Here is a 15,113-nt window from a genome sequence, read left to right on the forward strand (position 1 = left end):
TACTGGCTATATACCCAAAGAAAAATAAATCATTCTACCAAAAAGACACATGCACTTTTCTGTTCATTACTACACTATTCACAATTGCAAAGACATGAAATCAACCTAGGTACCTACCAAAGGTGGACTGGATAAAGAAAATGTGGTACACCTCATATACACCATGGAATACTATGCAGCCATAAAGAAGACCAAAATCATGTCCTTTCCAACAACTTGGATGCAGATGGAGTCCATTATCCTAAGCAAATTAACACCTGAACAGAAAGCCAAATACCAGATGTCCTGACTTATAAGTGGGAACTAAACATTAGGTACACATGGGCATAAAGATGGGAAGAGTAGACAACGGGGACTACTAGAAAAGAGGAAGAGCAGGGAATACAAGGACTGAAAAACTGCCTATTGGGTACTATGCTTACTACCCGGGTGATGGGATCATTCATACCCCAAACTTGAGCATCACGCCATATATCCATGTGCCCCCTGAATCTAAAATAAAGTTGAAATTACAACAAAAAATTTTTAAAAATGTTTAAAAGATATTCTCATAGAAATAATAATGATACCCAGTAACAAAGACTTCTACTTTCTTATATTTTTTATTTGTACAAACATGTAGGCCAATGGTCCTATTTGAGGAAGCATTCTAAAACTAAATACAGAAGTGAACTATACATTATTTTCTGAGAAGGGGAATAATTAAGTTGTATGCATGTTATTGGTATCACATCTAAATGGTAATGAAAGGTATAGTGTATGGAAGGTTAAAATTCAGAGAAGGAGGAAGAGAGAATAAGTCAGTGACCTTTTAGTAATAATGTGAAAATATAGTTTAGACACTCGGAAATATTTCTCTGACATTAAGGGCTTTATCGTACATGGAATTGTAACACTGCAGTCTTTCCCAGAGGTCTTCTAAAATAGTTTATAACCTAATCTGTCTGGTCATGGTAATTTTATTTATAATGGAAAACAATCTAAATGACTAATAAGAGGGAAATGGATAAATTGTGGTATATGACTCTGGAACATTTAGGTAGCCATTAGTAATTAAAGTATGATAGCTAAGTAGCAGCATATTACAATTCTTATGGTAGGATACTCAGTGAAAAAAGAATTCACAACTTTATAGTATGATTACTACTCTTTAAAAATTAGGTATGAATATGAATTAAGATTGAATGAGAACCCAGAGCAATAAACATGATTAATAGGGTTACATGGTATCATTGTGGGGAAAAAAAATTTTTCCAATTATTTGTGTGTAACAAGTGAAAGCATATATTGTTAAAGGTGTTCGTCTCTTTCAAAGTGTAACTGTGGACAAGAAGATAAACTGACAGACTCAGAAAGCCCCCTTCAGTCTCAAGACACCTAAATTCCTGAGTTGCAAGGAGGCAGTGCCCAGAGAGTGCGGCATTCCTAAGCATCACTAGTTTCCATTAAAACCTAATTTATGAAATTAAAAATTAATTTCATGGAAATGAATTTGAGCAGTCTTTTCATTAGAGCGCACTTGGTCTAAATGAGTTTGGAGTGATTGTAATAGCCATTCCTGCACTGTTATTTATAAAGGTGAAATCTGATGTGAGTATTTTTGTTCTTATGCTACCGAGAAACAACTTATTGCTGAGAGTTTTCAAACTTCCGTGTGATAATTGCTCTTGCTCCCCGAAGATCCTCTCAAGGAAGTTATTGATTACAAAGAGTCCAATAGAATGGGAATCCCTCAGTGAAAGTCAATCGAGACCTCCGATTAGTGAGTAGAGCACATAAAGGCCTCTCGTTGTGTGACCAAAATGGGAAGAGGCAATGGCCAAAGTCAGACACCTTCTTTCCCAAGTGCAAGAGGCACTCTTGCTTCCATAGTAAAAGAAGGTTGCGAGACGGGTGTATCATGGCTATGTTTCCAGGTGGAGAGCTACACATTTACTTCAACATTTTAAACATTCTGTTAATGAATACGCACACGTGCGCACGCACGCACGTGCGCACACACACACACAGAGCTATGGGAATATGCTGCACAAATCTCTGACTTTAGGGAAAATAATTGACCAAGGCCTCCAGCTGCTGCACTCCGAAATCTGTCACTGTGCCAACAAGGCCACACTCCCCCCGGTGACTGTGAGCAGCAGGGGAACTCAGGCAGGCCCATTTCTGGGAGACACAGGGCTCCTCAAATTTAATCCCCAACAGTTTTACCAAACCATCCTTAAATTACAGGGGAACCAAGGATGAATTCGCCAAACTTTGTTCACTGTTCTTTACTTGGGGTCAGACTTACATCACAGTTTCTTGTATTTTTCTCTCATAAAATACTTGCACATTTAAACCCATCTTGGCAATGGCTTCCTAGAGGATATACGTGTGTGTGCATATATATGTACATATGTGACAGTATGACACACACATATATACACACATGCACACATATATTTATATGTATACATACATACATGTGCATAAGTATATATATGTATATGTACCTTTGAATCATAATTTATCTCCATTTGATGGACATTAGTTAGGTCCAAATTTTTGCCATTATAAAAATACCCATTTATCCCATTTTTCTAATTATCTCACATTTCTTTGGGGAGATTTTTTTAAGCTTGCCACAGTGACTGTGACTGTCCCTTGTTGGAATACCTCCAAAGAACTCCCAGAGCCAATGCCACACTTAACACTTGTTTTCCACATGTATAGATTTTCTGGTGTGGCTACAATTTTTCTGGCAAATGAGCTTCAGGCCTTCTCATGTCAGTGTGCAGAGTAAAGAAGTGAGGAACTAGCCTTTCACAGGATCCTCTGCAAGGCAGTGCAGTAAGGAGGGGAAGGGTTTTCTGCCATGTCTGTGGTCTCTTCGTTCTTCTCTTCCTGCCGTCATTCTTGACCTAGGCTCTGCTGTCCTTCTCTCATCTGGTATCCATTAGAGTTCTTGATTACAACCAACAGAAATGGATTCTGCTTCACTTCAACCAGAGAGAAGTTGTCAGGAAGATATCGGGGGCTCACAATCAATGGGCGGCTGGAGGATCAGTCTTGAAATCTCCAGGGCTGGGTTGCAGGAACATGGTGAGGATCTTTTACCAGGAGTGCCTGGTGAGTGAACCTCCAGGATAAATGGGCTCCAGGGGATCCTGGTCCTTGTTTCACCTTCCCAAGATTCAAATCCTGGGAGAGAGACACCCACAGAGGCACCCCTAAGGCAGAGGGAGACTCTAGTGCCTGTAGCAGACAGGCACCTAGAACTTCACTCCACCAACACAGAACCTGATGGATTGGAAGTAATTCCCCCAAATACACTGGGGAGATTTGGGAAGAGGAAAAACAAATGTTGGGCTACAAAATATAATAGTAATATCCAGCAGCACCCTTTTATATATGTGCATAATCCTTGAGTTTGTACATGTTCGGGGACTGGCCACAACTGTTGCATGATAAATTAGTCTTTGTCCAAGTGAAAGCAAGTTTCCTGATTAATACAAAGCCTAGCCATTGCCAGAAGCCCACTTGAACTAACTCAGCTCCTAAGTTGCATTTCCAATCCGAGAGCTTGGGGTTCTTTCTGACTGTCCAAAATTGAAATGTTGTCAGTGCAAGGACACAACACTATCCATCAATTTCTTGTCAGAGGTTCCTCTCTTACCTTCTAGGACTTTGCTATGGCATTTGTTGGCTCTCCAGGCAGGCCTCATTGTTTGTCTGTTTGTTCTTGTCTTGGGGAAGTTTTCTTTTTCAGCAGATTCTCAAATGTGATAGCACTGTCAACAAATTAAAGACTGGGAAGCCATCCAGAAAAATTATCCATGCTGTTTTCACTCTCTCCCTTCCTGAATCCAAATCAATCTTCTCTCCTTAATAGAAATGTTCCATTGTTTTATTTCACTTAATGACCCCTACCACATTATCTTCTTTAAGAATACTTTACTCAGCCAGGTGTGGTGGTTCGTGCCTGTAATCCCAGCACTTTGGGAGGCCAAGGCTGGTGGATCACCTGAGATTGGGAGTTCAAGACCAGACTGACCAACATGGATAAGCCCCGTCTCTACTAAAAATACAAAATTAGCTGGGTGTGGTAGCGCATGCCTGTAATCCCAGCTACTCAGGAGCCTGAGGCAGGAGAATCGCTTGAACCTGGGAGGCCAAGGTTGCAGTGAGCCAAGATCACGCCATTGCCCTCTGGTCTGGGCAACAAGAGCAAAACTCTGTCTCAAAAAAAAGAAAAAAAGAATACTTTTCTCTATCTAATTCTTACTTTAGGGAAACTCACTTTGAGCCATCACCAAAGCCTGACTGTTCAGTGCAACCATAAGTAAATGCTCTCATAAAATAATGGTAACGTGTCAGGCACAGTGGCTCACGCCTGTAATCCCAGCTCCTTTGGAGGCCGAGGTGGGCAGATCACTTGAGCTCGGAAGTTCGAGACCAGCCTGGGAAACATAGTGAGACCCCCCCACATCTCTATACAAAAAAATACAAAATAATAATAATAATGGTAAGGTGAGCATGTATATGAGATGAACTTGCTTTTGCCAAAGAAAAAAATGCACCTGATATACAAATGAAATTTGGATTCATGGAAACAAATTCCAGAAGAGGGAATGTTCAGATTATATTCAGGTAATATGTCAGCATTGTCATTCCAGGTAAAGATGGCTTTGCAGCAGGAAGGATTTGACCGAAAAAAGCGAGGTTACAGAGACATCAATGAGATCGACATCAACATGAACGATCCTCTTTTTACAAAGCAATGGTATCTGGTGAGTGTCTTTATGTCCTTTTGGACATTTCTCATCTTGAGACTCTGGATAAAAGATGTATTCCTGTATCCTCATTATTCACTAGGATGTTAGCCAGTATCCAACTCAGTGACCCTCTCTGTCCCCTTCCATATGTATTGATTTTCTGTCACCACCTGTGCATCTAGTTCTCTAATCTGCTTTCTTCTGAAACTGCTAAGTAGCTGTGGTCTCCTAGGGTGGAGGCTATGACCAACAACTGATGGAATTCTCTTCAGTTCTGAAAAAGTGCACCAGTGTATGACTGAAGACTTGCAAAACTATATAAAAGTCAAATCAGAGGTCTGGGAAGAGTAATGCAGGGGTCTCAACAGACAGAGTAACAGGGGACATAACGAAGTCATAGGCCTAAAAGAAAGGATCCAATGACTTCGCAAGGGGCTGGCAAGAAAGCTTGGAAACTAAAGTAGCAAAAAGAGCATCTATTAATGCTTCCTAAAACAATGGCAGGAAATCAATTCCATGGGGCTTAACTGATGCAGGCCTAGAGGCACTAAAACCCATTTTGTCTGGTGAAGTGAGCATTTTGTGGGTCACCAACAGTTCATCATGATCCATTTGGATTGGCCGAGCTATGTTTAAAAAGGGATCAGTGACTCCAAACCAACCTGAACTGCAGGGCATATTGACAGAAAGGCAGTGACTAATTTGTAAATGTGAATGAAGCTTTATTTTATTTAAGATTAAAAAGTGATGAACAAGAGAGAGAACTAAATTACAGCCTTGTGGATGGCTACATTACAGGAATTCATCACAATTTCCCTTCTGGGGCTTCAGAGCTCGACTCTGACTTATGCTTTTTGGTATGGAAGTCCGAAAATCCAATATGGGTAATTGAATGAGTGTATTTGTGTTAGTCAGGATAGGGTAGGTTTGTTGCAATAATGAACAACCCTCAGATCACAGTAGCTTATCAAAAGCAAGGCTTGTTTCTCACTTTTGCTACACAATTAATGCTTCATAATTGCTCAGAAACGCAGGCTGACCAACCTCCATCTGAGCTCCATTCCCACACTGCTTTCATAAGCCCCTCAGCAAGGAAAAGGGGCAAATTGTAGAATTTTTAAAAGAAACTCTTAAAGTTTCTGCCTGGATGTGAAAAAACGGCACATGAGATCACATGTCATTGGCCAAAATCAGTCATCCGCCATTCTAACTTAAGAGTGGGTGGAGAGGTGTGTAGTCTTAATATGTCTCTAGAACAAAGAGCACAGTAAATTTTTTAAAGAGCCCTAATGACAATCACACAATGTTTTAGCAATATCATAACAGCCACTGATCACTGTGGGCTTTTGCCAGTACAAGCTCTGACTTCATTATTTTTTTTTACAATCCATCCTGGAGAAAACCTACACAGTACAAAGACGCATGAAGATTGGGAGTGGACATATTGCTGTGGAATTGCTCTTTGTTTTCCTTTCTTTCTTTTCTGAAATATTTTTGGGGGCCAGGATGAGGGGCCTTAGGATTTATTTTTCTGCATTAGAACATGCACTAAAGGTGAGCCAGTTTTCTTTAATTCAGTTCGACAAATACATTTGAACAAGACTTAGTGTGGCGGCACTGAAATTACAAAGATTAACTAGGACATATTACCTCCTGGAAAAGATATTGTTATTTAGTAAGAAGTTATATTCAAATAAGAATAATCCAAAACAATATGCTGTAAATTCAAAACATAAGGTATAAATAAAGAGCTATGAAAGTGAGCATTTAATTCTAAATCAAGGAGGGTTTCCTGCAATAGCAGCTCTTTTATAGAAAAAGGTTAAAGATAGTGATCTAGTTATAAGATATTAGGGGATTGAAACTATGTTTGCACATTTACAGAAAACAGAAAACACAAAGTGTTTATACCAAAAAAAATGGAGAGGAAACACTATAGGTAGGTTAGGAGGGACACCCAAAAATACTGTTTCATGGAAGATGTGGCCTTTGAGCTGGTCCTGAAATATTAGATGGCTATAGAGCATGTCAAGTAAATATGTACATGGATGCTTTACAACACCAAACTAATACCATTCTCTGCTTTGAAATTCCTGTACCAGATCAATACTGGGCAAGCTGATGGCACTCCTGGCCTTGATTTGAATGTGGCTGAAGCCTGGGAGCTGGGATACACAGGGAAAGGTGTTACCATTGGGATTATGGATGACGGTGAGTATTTTGAAGCCTGTGCCTCATTTGGAAATAAGCGTGCCTTTGCTTGCCTTTTGATAAAAGTTGTATTGTTTTGGAGATGCTAACCAGAGATGGAACAGCAGGATACTGGGCCTGATGGCCACACTGCACTGTGCCCAAATCTTCACCTTTCTTCCCATCAGTGGCCCTCAAACTTGAGATTGCACTTAACAAATATTTTTTGAATTAATAAATAATAAGCTAAACAAATGAATAAATGAAAGCTGCCTGTCACTCAACCATAATTTCTTACTGCTTATACTTTACCTTAAAATGTCTTCTAAACCTCTTTATATTTACCATCAATTTCTCTAGACCCACACTATCCAATGTAGTCACCACTAGCCATATGTGCCTATTTAACTTTACATTTTAATTAATTAAAGTTAAATAAAATGTAAAATTTTATTTCAATTCCTCAATCACACTAGCCTCAAGTTCTTGATATCCACACGGAGCTAGCAGCTGCTGAAATTCAATTCCATTTTCATCATCACAGAAAGTTACATTAGCGTGACTCTACATCCATAAAACAGCTTTTCAGTAACAGGATTGGGGCTTGGGGAAATTTGACTTTATTGCTGCTTTCAGAATGAACCCTTGTAAAGTAGCCTTTGATAACCTTTTATTACAGACATCCCTTACATGTTATTCATCCTGCATGCCCACCAAAGACTTAGCAGAGCTTCATTTTCTATAGTTTGTGATATGAAAACCAATGGGCTTGATGAATTGGCATTTTTCCAACTACACACGTCCTTGGCCCTGCCGAGATTGTGGAGAATCGCCGCCTGTGGTCGTTTCACTGGGGATGTGTTGTTGCCCTCCATCACCCATCTGGGTCTGCCAGCAAAAAGCTCCACTGTGCATTATTGACCCAATTATATACAAAGGCTATGCAGAGATGAAACAGTTGAGCCTTTCCCATCTGAAGATCCTCAAAGAACAGAACACTATGTTCCTTAAAGTAAGACTTTGAAGCAGAAATGACAGATGAAACCAAGAGGAGCCAGCCTGCTTAAAACCTGTGTTGTCTTGTGTGGGCTCATTAAATATCAACAAGAAAACAATGCCTCAATGTTTTTGATGTGTGAGACATTTTTAAGTGGATGTAAAACCTTTCTCCAGAGGCCAAGGGCTCTCACAAGAAGAAAGGAGCCCTGCATGAGAGTGTGTGTGCTCAGATGTCAGGAGTTTATAAATGTTTCTTCTTTTCTCACACTTGTTCTTGGAAACTGTTCCAAAGGGGTTCAGGCCAGCTCACCCAGGAAAACAATGCATCAGGGTTTGGGGGAAACCTATCTAGGAGATATTGTCATGACCATTTCTAACAGCATATCCTACTGGGTATCCCCAGCCGGGGATCAGAGAAGCCACCCTAAAAGTGGTACTAAAGTGCCAACAGATGCACATTGCTCTGCTCTTAGGAAAATTCCAAGAGTACTGTAGATGCCCATTTCAGAATACTTTAACTGAAAGCTCCTTGACTGACTCCTAAAGTCATTGGCTCCTGATTCATTTCCACATGCAGAGGCAAGCCCTTTAGAAAGTCTCAGCAGAATTTCTCATTTGATATTCTTTCTTCCGCTGATTAATGGCCTTTGGGTTCCCAAAAAAGTAAACTCTGCCCCCCAATTACAACTTGGTTTCTTCTTCGTTTTAGTCAATTACTGCTGCAGAACAAAGCATCCTAACATTGAATGGTTTAAAAAACAACCATATTATTATCTCTCACAGTTCTGTGGGTTGCTGGAGTTCAGCTGGGCAGTTCTGCAAGCTCCACTGGGGTCTATCATGCAGGTGGAGTCAGAAGGCAGTTGAGGCTGGAGTCAACTAGAGGCTCCAATGGGAGGCTGAAAAGGCTCAGCCTCCGTCCCTTTCCATGGAGTCTGAGGACCTCTCCTCTCACATGAGGCCTCCAGCAAGGTAGACGGATTTCTTATAGGTGGCTCAGGGCTCCCAAGAGTAGGCATTCCAAAAGAGAAGAAGCAGAAGCTGCCAGTCCTCTTAAAGGCTAGACCTGGAATGAGCACCGGTAACTCTGCCACTTATATTGGATGAATGGTCCCAGGGCCAATCCAGATTCAAGTGGAAAGGAAATAAACTCTGAATTTGTGGCCATTTTTAATGCATCACATGCTATTCCGTATGATAACTAAAGAAAAGTATGACGGCCAAGCCATTCTCCAAGTCCACTGTTGAATAGCAAAATGAGCACATTTGGGACAAGGGCAGCTCCCCACATGGTGAGGACAAGGACAGATTCTCTTGCCATGTAATTGGCCATCTCTGTCCTCACAGCTAGAACTGGGAAGGCTGGCAACACCAGTACTGCATTCTCTCTCTTAATGACCTGCACACATGAGTGGTATGGTGCCATGTCCCAGACATTTTCTTGGCAAGATATTCCAAAATAAGGTTAAAGACAGACACAGATGCCAACCCTGATACCTAAGGGCAAAACTAATGTCATATTCTATCAACATTGTCTCTCCATATGTTGGCCTGTGTGGCAAATGTTCAATCATCTGCGTGTAGAAGTTTAAATTTGTGGACAGCCAGTTTTAATCGCTGCCCTCCCATCTCTGGTTGCCCAACTCCAAATTCAGCCATCATCCCCTCTGCTGGATCCAGTGACTCAATGGATGCTCAATAAATATCTGCTGCCTTCACTTAGGTACAAAGCAATGTCATTTCTACATGCTACATATCACTAGGAGAGGACCTCGATGGTTAGCTGCTGTCCAAAGGGGCAGAAATTATTTCTTAAGGGTCTACTAGGACATTTCACATATGTAGATATTAGCAAGGACCCCACTTAATGATGACAACCTCATCCCTTTTACTGTAATAGAATTGTTTAGAGTTGGGAACTTGACCTGGAAAATGGAATGTGATCATGACAAGATACAGGGATGGACAAGAGTCATCCAGCCCAAGAATAATTCAGGGCAGATGGCTGGTTCTCAAGATCACACAAGATCAGAGAAGGCATGGGTCAAGGCCCTTAGCCATTATCAGATGGAGCCAAGGAAGTGAGATGAAAGGCCAGAGAGGTAAGGTCAGAGGGAGCTTCAAGCTGAAGTAAGAATAAACAACTAACAGTAAAAACGACTAACATTTATTGACTAATCACTTTGTGCTAGACACTGCTTAGCATTTTGGAAATACAACCACAGTTATTCCCTAAGGTTGGTATTATTATAATCCCCATTTTACAGATGAAGAAACTGAGGTTTAGGGAGGCAAGAAACTGCCCAAAGTTTCACAACTAATTCTAACCACCATTCTTGGTACTTGAAACCCAATCCTTTGCTCTGCCTTCCTGGTGAGACTTTGTGAATGGGGGCCTCATTCAAAATAGCATTAGGAGATATACCTAATGTTAAATGACGAGTTAATGGGTGCAGCACACCGACATGGCACATGTATACATACGTAACTAACCTGCACGTTGTGCACATATACCCTAAAACTTAAAATATAAAAGAAAAAAAATGACACCACCAGGATGTGGAAATTCTCCAGGACGAAAGACATAGTTTTTTCAATAAATAAATAAATAAAAGATTCAAGCCTGAGGACCAGATAGTCACCCACACCCTTCTGAGAGATTTAGAACTCTGCATCACATAGAAAAGCAGTAGGAAGGTCCAGCAGGGTGACTGCTCCAGTTACTTTTGCTGCGTAACAAATAATCCTGTATTGGTCCATTTTCACGTTGCTGATAAAGACATACCCAGACTGGGTAATTTATAAAGAAAAAGAGGTTTAATGGACTCACAGTTCCATGTGGCTGGGGAGGACTCACGATCATGGCAGGAGATGAAAAGCGTGTCTTACATGGCAGCAGGTAGGAGATAGAGAGCCAAGTGAAAGGAGTTTCCCCTTACAAAACCATCAGATCTCATGAGACTTATTCACTACCATGAAAACAGTATGGGGGAACCCGCCCGCATGATTTAATTATCCTTCACTGGGTCCCCCCAGCAACATATGGGCATTATGGGAGCTACAATTCAAGATGAGATTTGGGGGAGGACACAGCCAAACCATATCCAACCCCAACACTTAGCAGCTTAAAGTTGCTATTTATCTTTAATCATGATTTTGTGGCACAGGAATCTGGGAAGAGCCTGGCTGGGCGCTGCTCACTCAGTGTTGCTCATGCAGTTATGATGTTAGCTGGGCTGCAGTCTTCTGAAGGCCCCGCTGGGCTGCACATCCATGATGGTGCACTCCTATGGCTGGTGGTTGCTGCTGGTTGCCACTGGAGCTCAGCTGGGACCGTCAAAAGGAGTGCCAACATATTGTGCTTTACTATAATTTGGTCTTGAGGTCTTACTCACCAGAGTGGCTATAAACTCTATTCTGCCCCGACAGGACTCCAGGGGATTGGCTGTAGATGTTTACAATGTGCCTGTCTTAGTCCGTTCCTGATGCTATAACAAAATACCTTAGACTAGGTCATTTATAAACAACAGAAAGGTATTTCTCACACTTCTGGAGGCTGGGAAACCGCAAATTCAATATCTGATAAAGGCTTGCTCTCTGCTTCCAAGATGGCCCTCTGTTGCTGCATCCTGTGGAGGGGACAAACACTGCGTCCTCGCCTGGCAGAAGGGGTAACAAAGGGATGAACTCTCTCCCTCAAGCCCTTTTATAAGAGCATGAACCCCATTCATGAAGGCACAGCCCTCACGACCTAATCACCTCCTAAAGGCCCCACTTCAAAATACTATTGCAACTAGGGATTAAGTTTTAACATATATTTTAGAGGGACACAAACACTCAAATCTCAGCATTTCACCCTGCCCGCAAGCCCCCCCCAAAAAAATTTGTGTCCTTCACATACAAATACACTTATTCTAGCCCAGTAGCCCCAAAAGTCTTGATTTGTTCCAGCACCAACATCAAAGTCTAAAGCCCAGAGTCTCATCTAAATATCATCTAAATCAGAGATGGATGAAACTCAAGGTACGATTCATCCTGAGGCAAATTGTTCTCCAGCTGTGAACTTGTAAAATCAAACAAGTTACGTGTTTCCAAAATACAATGATGAGACAGGCATAGAACATACATTCCCATTCCCAAAGGGAGAAACAGGAAAGAAGAAAGGAGTAACAGGTCTGAAGTAAGTCCAAAATCCAAAAAGGCAAACATAAATTCTGAGGCTTGAGAGTAATCTTTTCTGACTCTATGTCCCACCTTCTGGACACACTGGGGTGGGAGCTGGGCCTCCAAGGCTCCTAATGACCGCTCCCCCATGGCTTCACTGGGCACAGCCCATGCAGCAGCTCTCATGGGGTGGAGTCTCATGCCTGCGATTCTCCCACACTGGAATCACATGTTAGTGGGTCTGTAGTTCTGGGGTCTCAGGGCAGTCCCACCCCCACAGCTCCACTGGGCATTGTCTTAGTGGGGGTTTTCTATGGTAGCCCTACCCCATGGCAGTTCTCTGCCCGGGCCCCGAGGCTCTAGGGTTAGGGTTAGGGTTAGGGTTAAAGAACTGGAGCTCAGGGCCAGGGTTCTGACATGCTACGCATCTCAAGTGAGCTATTAACATTCTACCTAGGAATATGCTCATGGAACTCCTTCCTAGTTCCTCGAGGTCTCCAGGACTGTCACCGCTTCCTGAGAATTGAGACTATTGTGGATTAGACTTTCCAAAAAGTTTCAAATTGATGATAGGATACTAATGATTTATGAACAAAATTATAACCAAGTATTTGTCATTTCTGTGCCACATTTATTATGATTGGCTGGTGATCAGTTGGTACCCCCATAGGCTGTGAGCCATAGATAGTTGTACAGCTCAGGTTCTACGTCTAAATTACCTGCGGTTTTCCAGGATCAACACTGTGCCTGGCATTCACTGCTGAGAAATAAACAAAAGCATGAAGTATAAGAATGAATATGAGAATATTGTAAGAATTTAAAATAAGCCAATTAGGAAGATGTGTTCAGTACCTCCCACCTTAAAAGATAATCAAATATACAAAAATATAAAAGTACTATCTAGTTACCAAATTACTATTTTCCATTCTTCAGTCCATTATTACTTTTTCTGAATCGTGTTTGTTGTCCTTCACAGTCATATCAATCATTTTCTTTCTCAGACCAAAGTCTGTATCTGTTCTAACTTAACACTTAATATTCCTCTTAACCTAATTTAAGATCGTTTATTTTAATTAGGCTAAATTTAGCTTGTTTTAATTCTAATTTCCTTCTGGTCTCAAATTATCTCCTTGCTCCAGTATTTTCCCTTGACAGAGAAGACACTACTATTTATTGGAACATTTTTCTCCTTAACAGCTTCCATTCTCAGAACATGAAGCCATGTTTTAAAAATTGACTTCCTGTTGGAAAATATATTCTCTGGGTGTGTCTTTTTTTACACTTATTTAGATAAGTTTGTTTGATCTAGCTAAGTGTAAAAAAAGACACACCCAGAGAATATATTTTAAAATATAAATATTTAAAATATAAATTATATTTTTGATAATTTATAGTTAGGTATAAATTATCAAAATTTTTCACCCAACGAGTTCACAAAATTTAAGCTATCTTAACAAATAGAAGCAATTTAATTTCAACACAATATGCTGAAACCAAGTGGATATTTTTTCATGTTTCTTTTCTTCTGCATATGCACACTACTCCAGAGATGTGGTAGATGATAGGACTAATGATGATAAGAAATAGAATGTATTAAGTGTTTACTATAAGCTGAAGACTTTCAATGAATTGTCTCCAATCTTGAAAATTGCTTTGCAAAGTAAATAATAGTCCCATTTCAAATACATGGAAACCGAAGCTCAGAGAGATTATGTCACTTGGCTAAAGCCACATAAGTGTTAGTGTCCGAGCCCAGAGTGGAACTGGATCCACTGATTTCAAAGCCTATGCTCATCCCCAACTTCACCCCACAGCCTAAACTGACGATTTTGCTGGGGGGATGTTTCTTGGTTTGCTTTTTGGGATATGTTTGTTGTTTTCTTTTAGAGACAGGGTCTTGCTGTGTCTCCCAGGTTAGTGTGCAGTGATGTCCCTATTTTTTGTAGAGACAGGGTCTCACTATGTTGCCCAGGCTGGTCTTGAGCTCCTGGCCTCAAGCAATCCTCCTGCCTCAGCCTCCCAAAGCACCAGGATTACAGGCGTGAGCCACCATGCCTGACCAAAATTGACCATCTTTGAATTAGGATCCAGAACAAGGGTTAACAACTTTTAAAAATATTTGTCTTTAAATATTCTGATGCCTTTCCCTCTGAAGACCTCGGACGGCAAGTGGGAGAAGAAGGCATAATGATTTGGGGAGGGGACTACAGTCTCCCAAGCTATAGAAAGCAGCCATGGTGACAGCAATTGCTTCACTCATCAAAATCAACAGTAAAACCTAACACACGTACTGTAGATTAGTGACTCTCAGTCCAGTTACTAATTGTATAACTGGAAAAAAAAAAAAAGAAAAATTTCTTTTGAGAAATATGCATCCTAATACAAGCTCTTTTGGGGAAGGCAAATCTCTAATGGTGGCCTAGCCTTAGTAAGCATGCAGTGAAGATAGCAGCCTTGGGACAGATTTAATGATTCTTCTGGCTTTTAGATATTGCATCCCCATATAGTTATTAAATGCACCAGTTGCTGGGCCAAGCATACCGCATGCATTCATTTCTTTAGTCCTTACATTGTTCTCACCCCCAGTTGGTCAAAAAGGAAAACTAGCACAGAGAGTCCAAGCAACTTGCCTGAAGTCTTGCAGGCAGTTATCAGGGTGGTTGGGACTCAAATGTCTGTCTTTGACTCCACAAACCTATGTTCGTAACCATTATGCTAGATGGTGTCAAGAACCTGCCCTGTTTCTTGGAGGGCTAGATGCTCAGGTGTAACTGCTGCAAAGATTATGTGGTTTTGCAAACCCAAATGAGAGCTTTTCAATTGCCCTTGAAGTTTCTTGATGCTTTCTGAGGTCCAAGGGTCTGATGCAACTCAGCAGTGCTCATAGCCCATGATTTTACCCTTGGAACGACTACTGGGCAACAAGACAGGCCACCATTCAGGAGAAAGCAGGGCTCCTGCTGAGACATTCAAGCCTCAGGCTTCCTGGAAAGCCACATTCTGAGG

The 15,113-nt window shown here is 41.1% G+C and overlaps 1 protein-coding gene across 1 annotated transcript in view; it reads left to right on the forward strand.

Moving 5' to 3' along the window:
* The window catches only part of PCSK2 (proprotein convertase subtilisin/kexin type 2), a 269,668-nt gene that overhangs the window by 135,473 nt on the left and 119,082 nt on the right, over positions 1–15,113 (forward strand). Inside the window, 2 exon segments of the mRNA NM_001131407.1 lie at positions 4,656–4,769; positions 6,857–6,965. Of these exon segments, the coding sequence (NP_001124879.1) occupies positions 4,656–4,769; positions 6,857–6,965 (223 nt within the window).

Source organism: Pongo abelii, chromosome 21, assembly GCF_028885655.2.
Source record: "Pongo abelii isolate AG06213 chromosome 21, NHGRI_mPonAbe1-v2.0_pri, whole genome shotgun sequence".
Lineage (NCBI taxonomy): Eukaryota > Metazoa > Chordata > Mammalia > Primates > Hominidae > Pongo > Pongo abelii.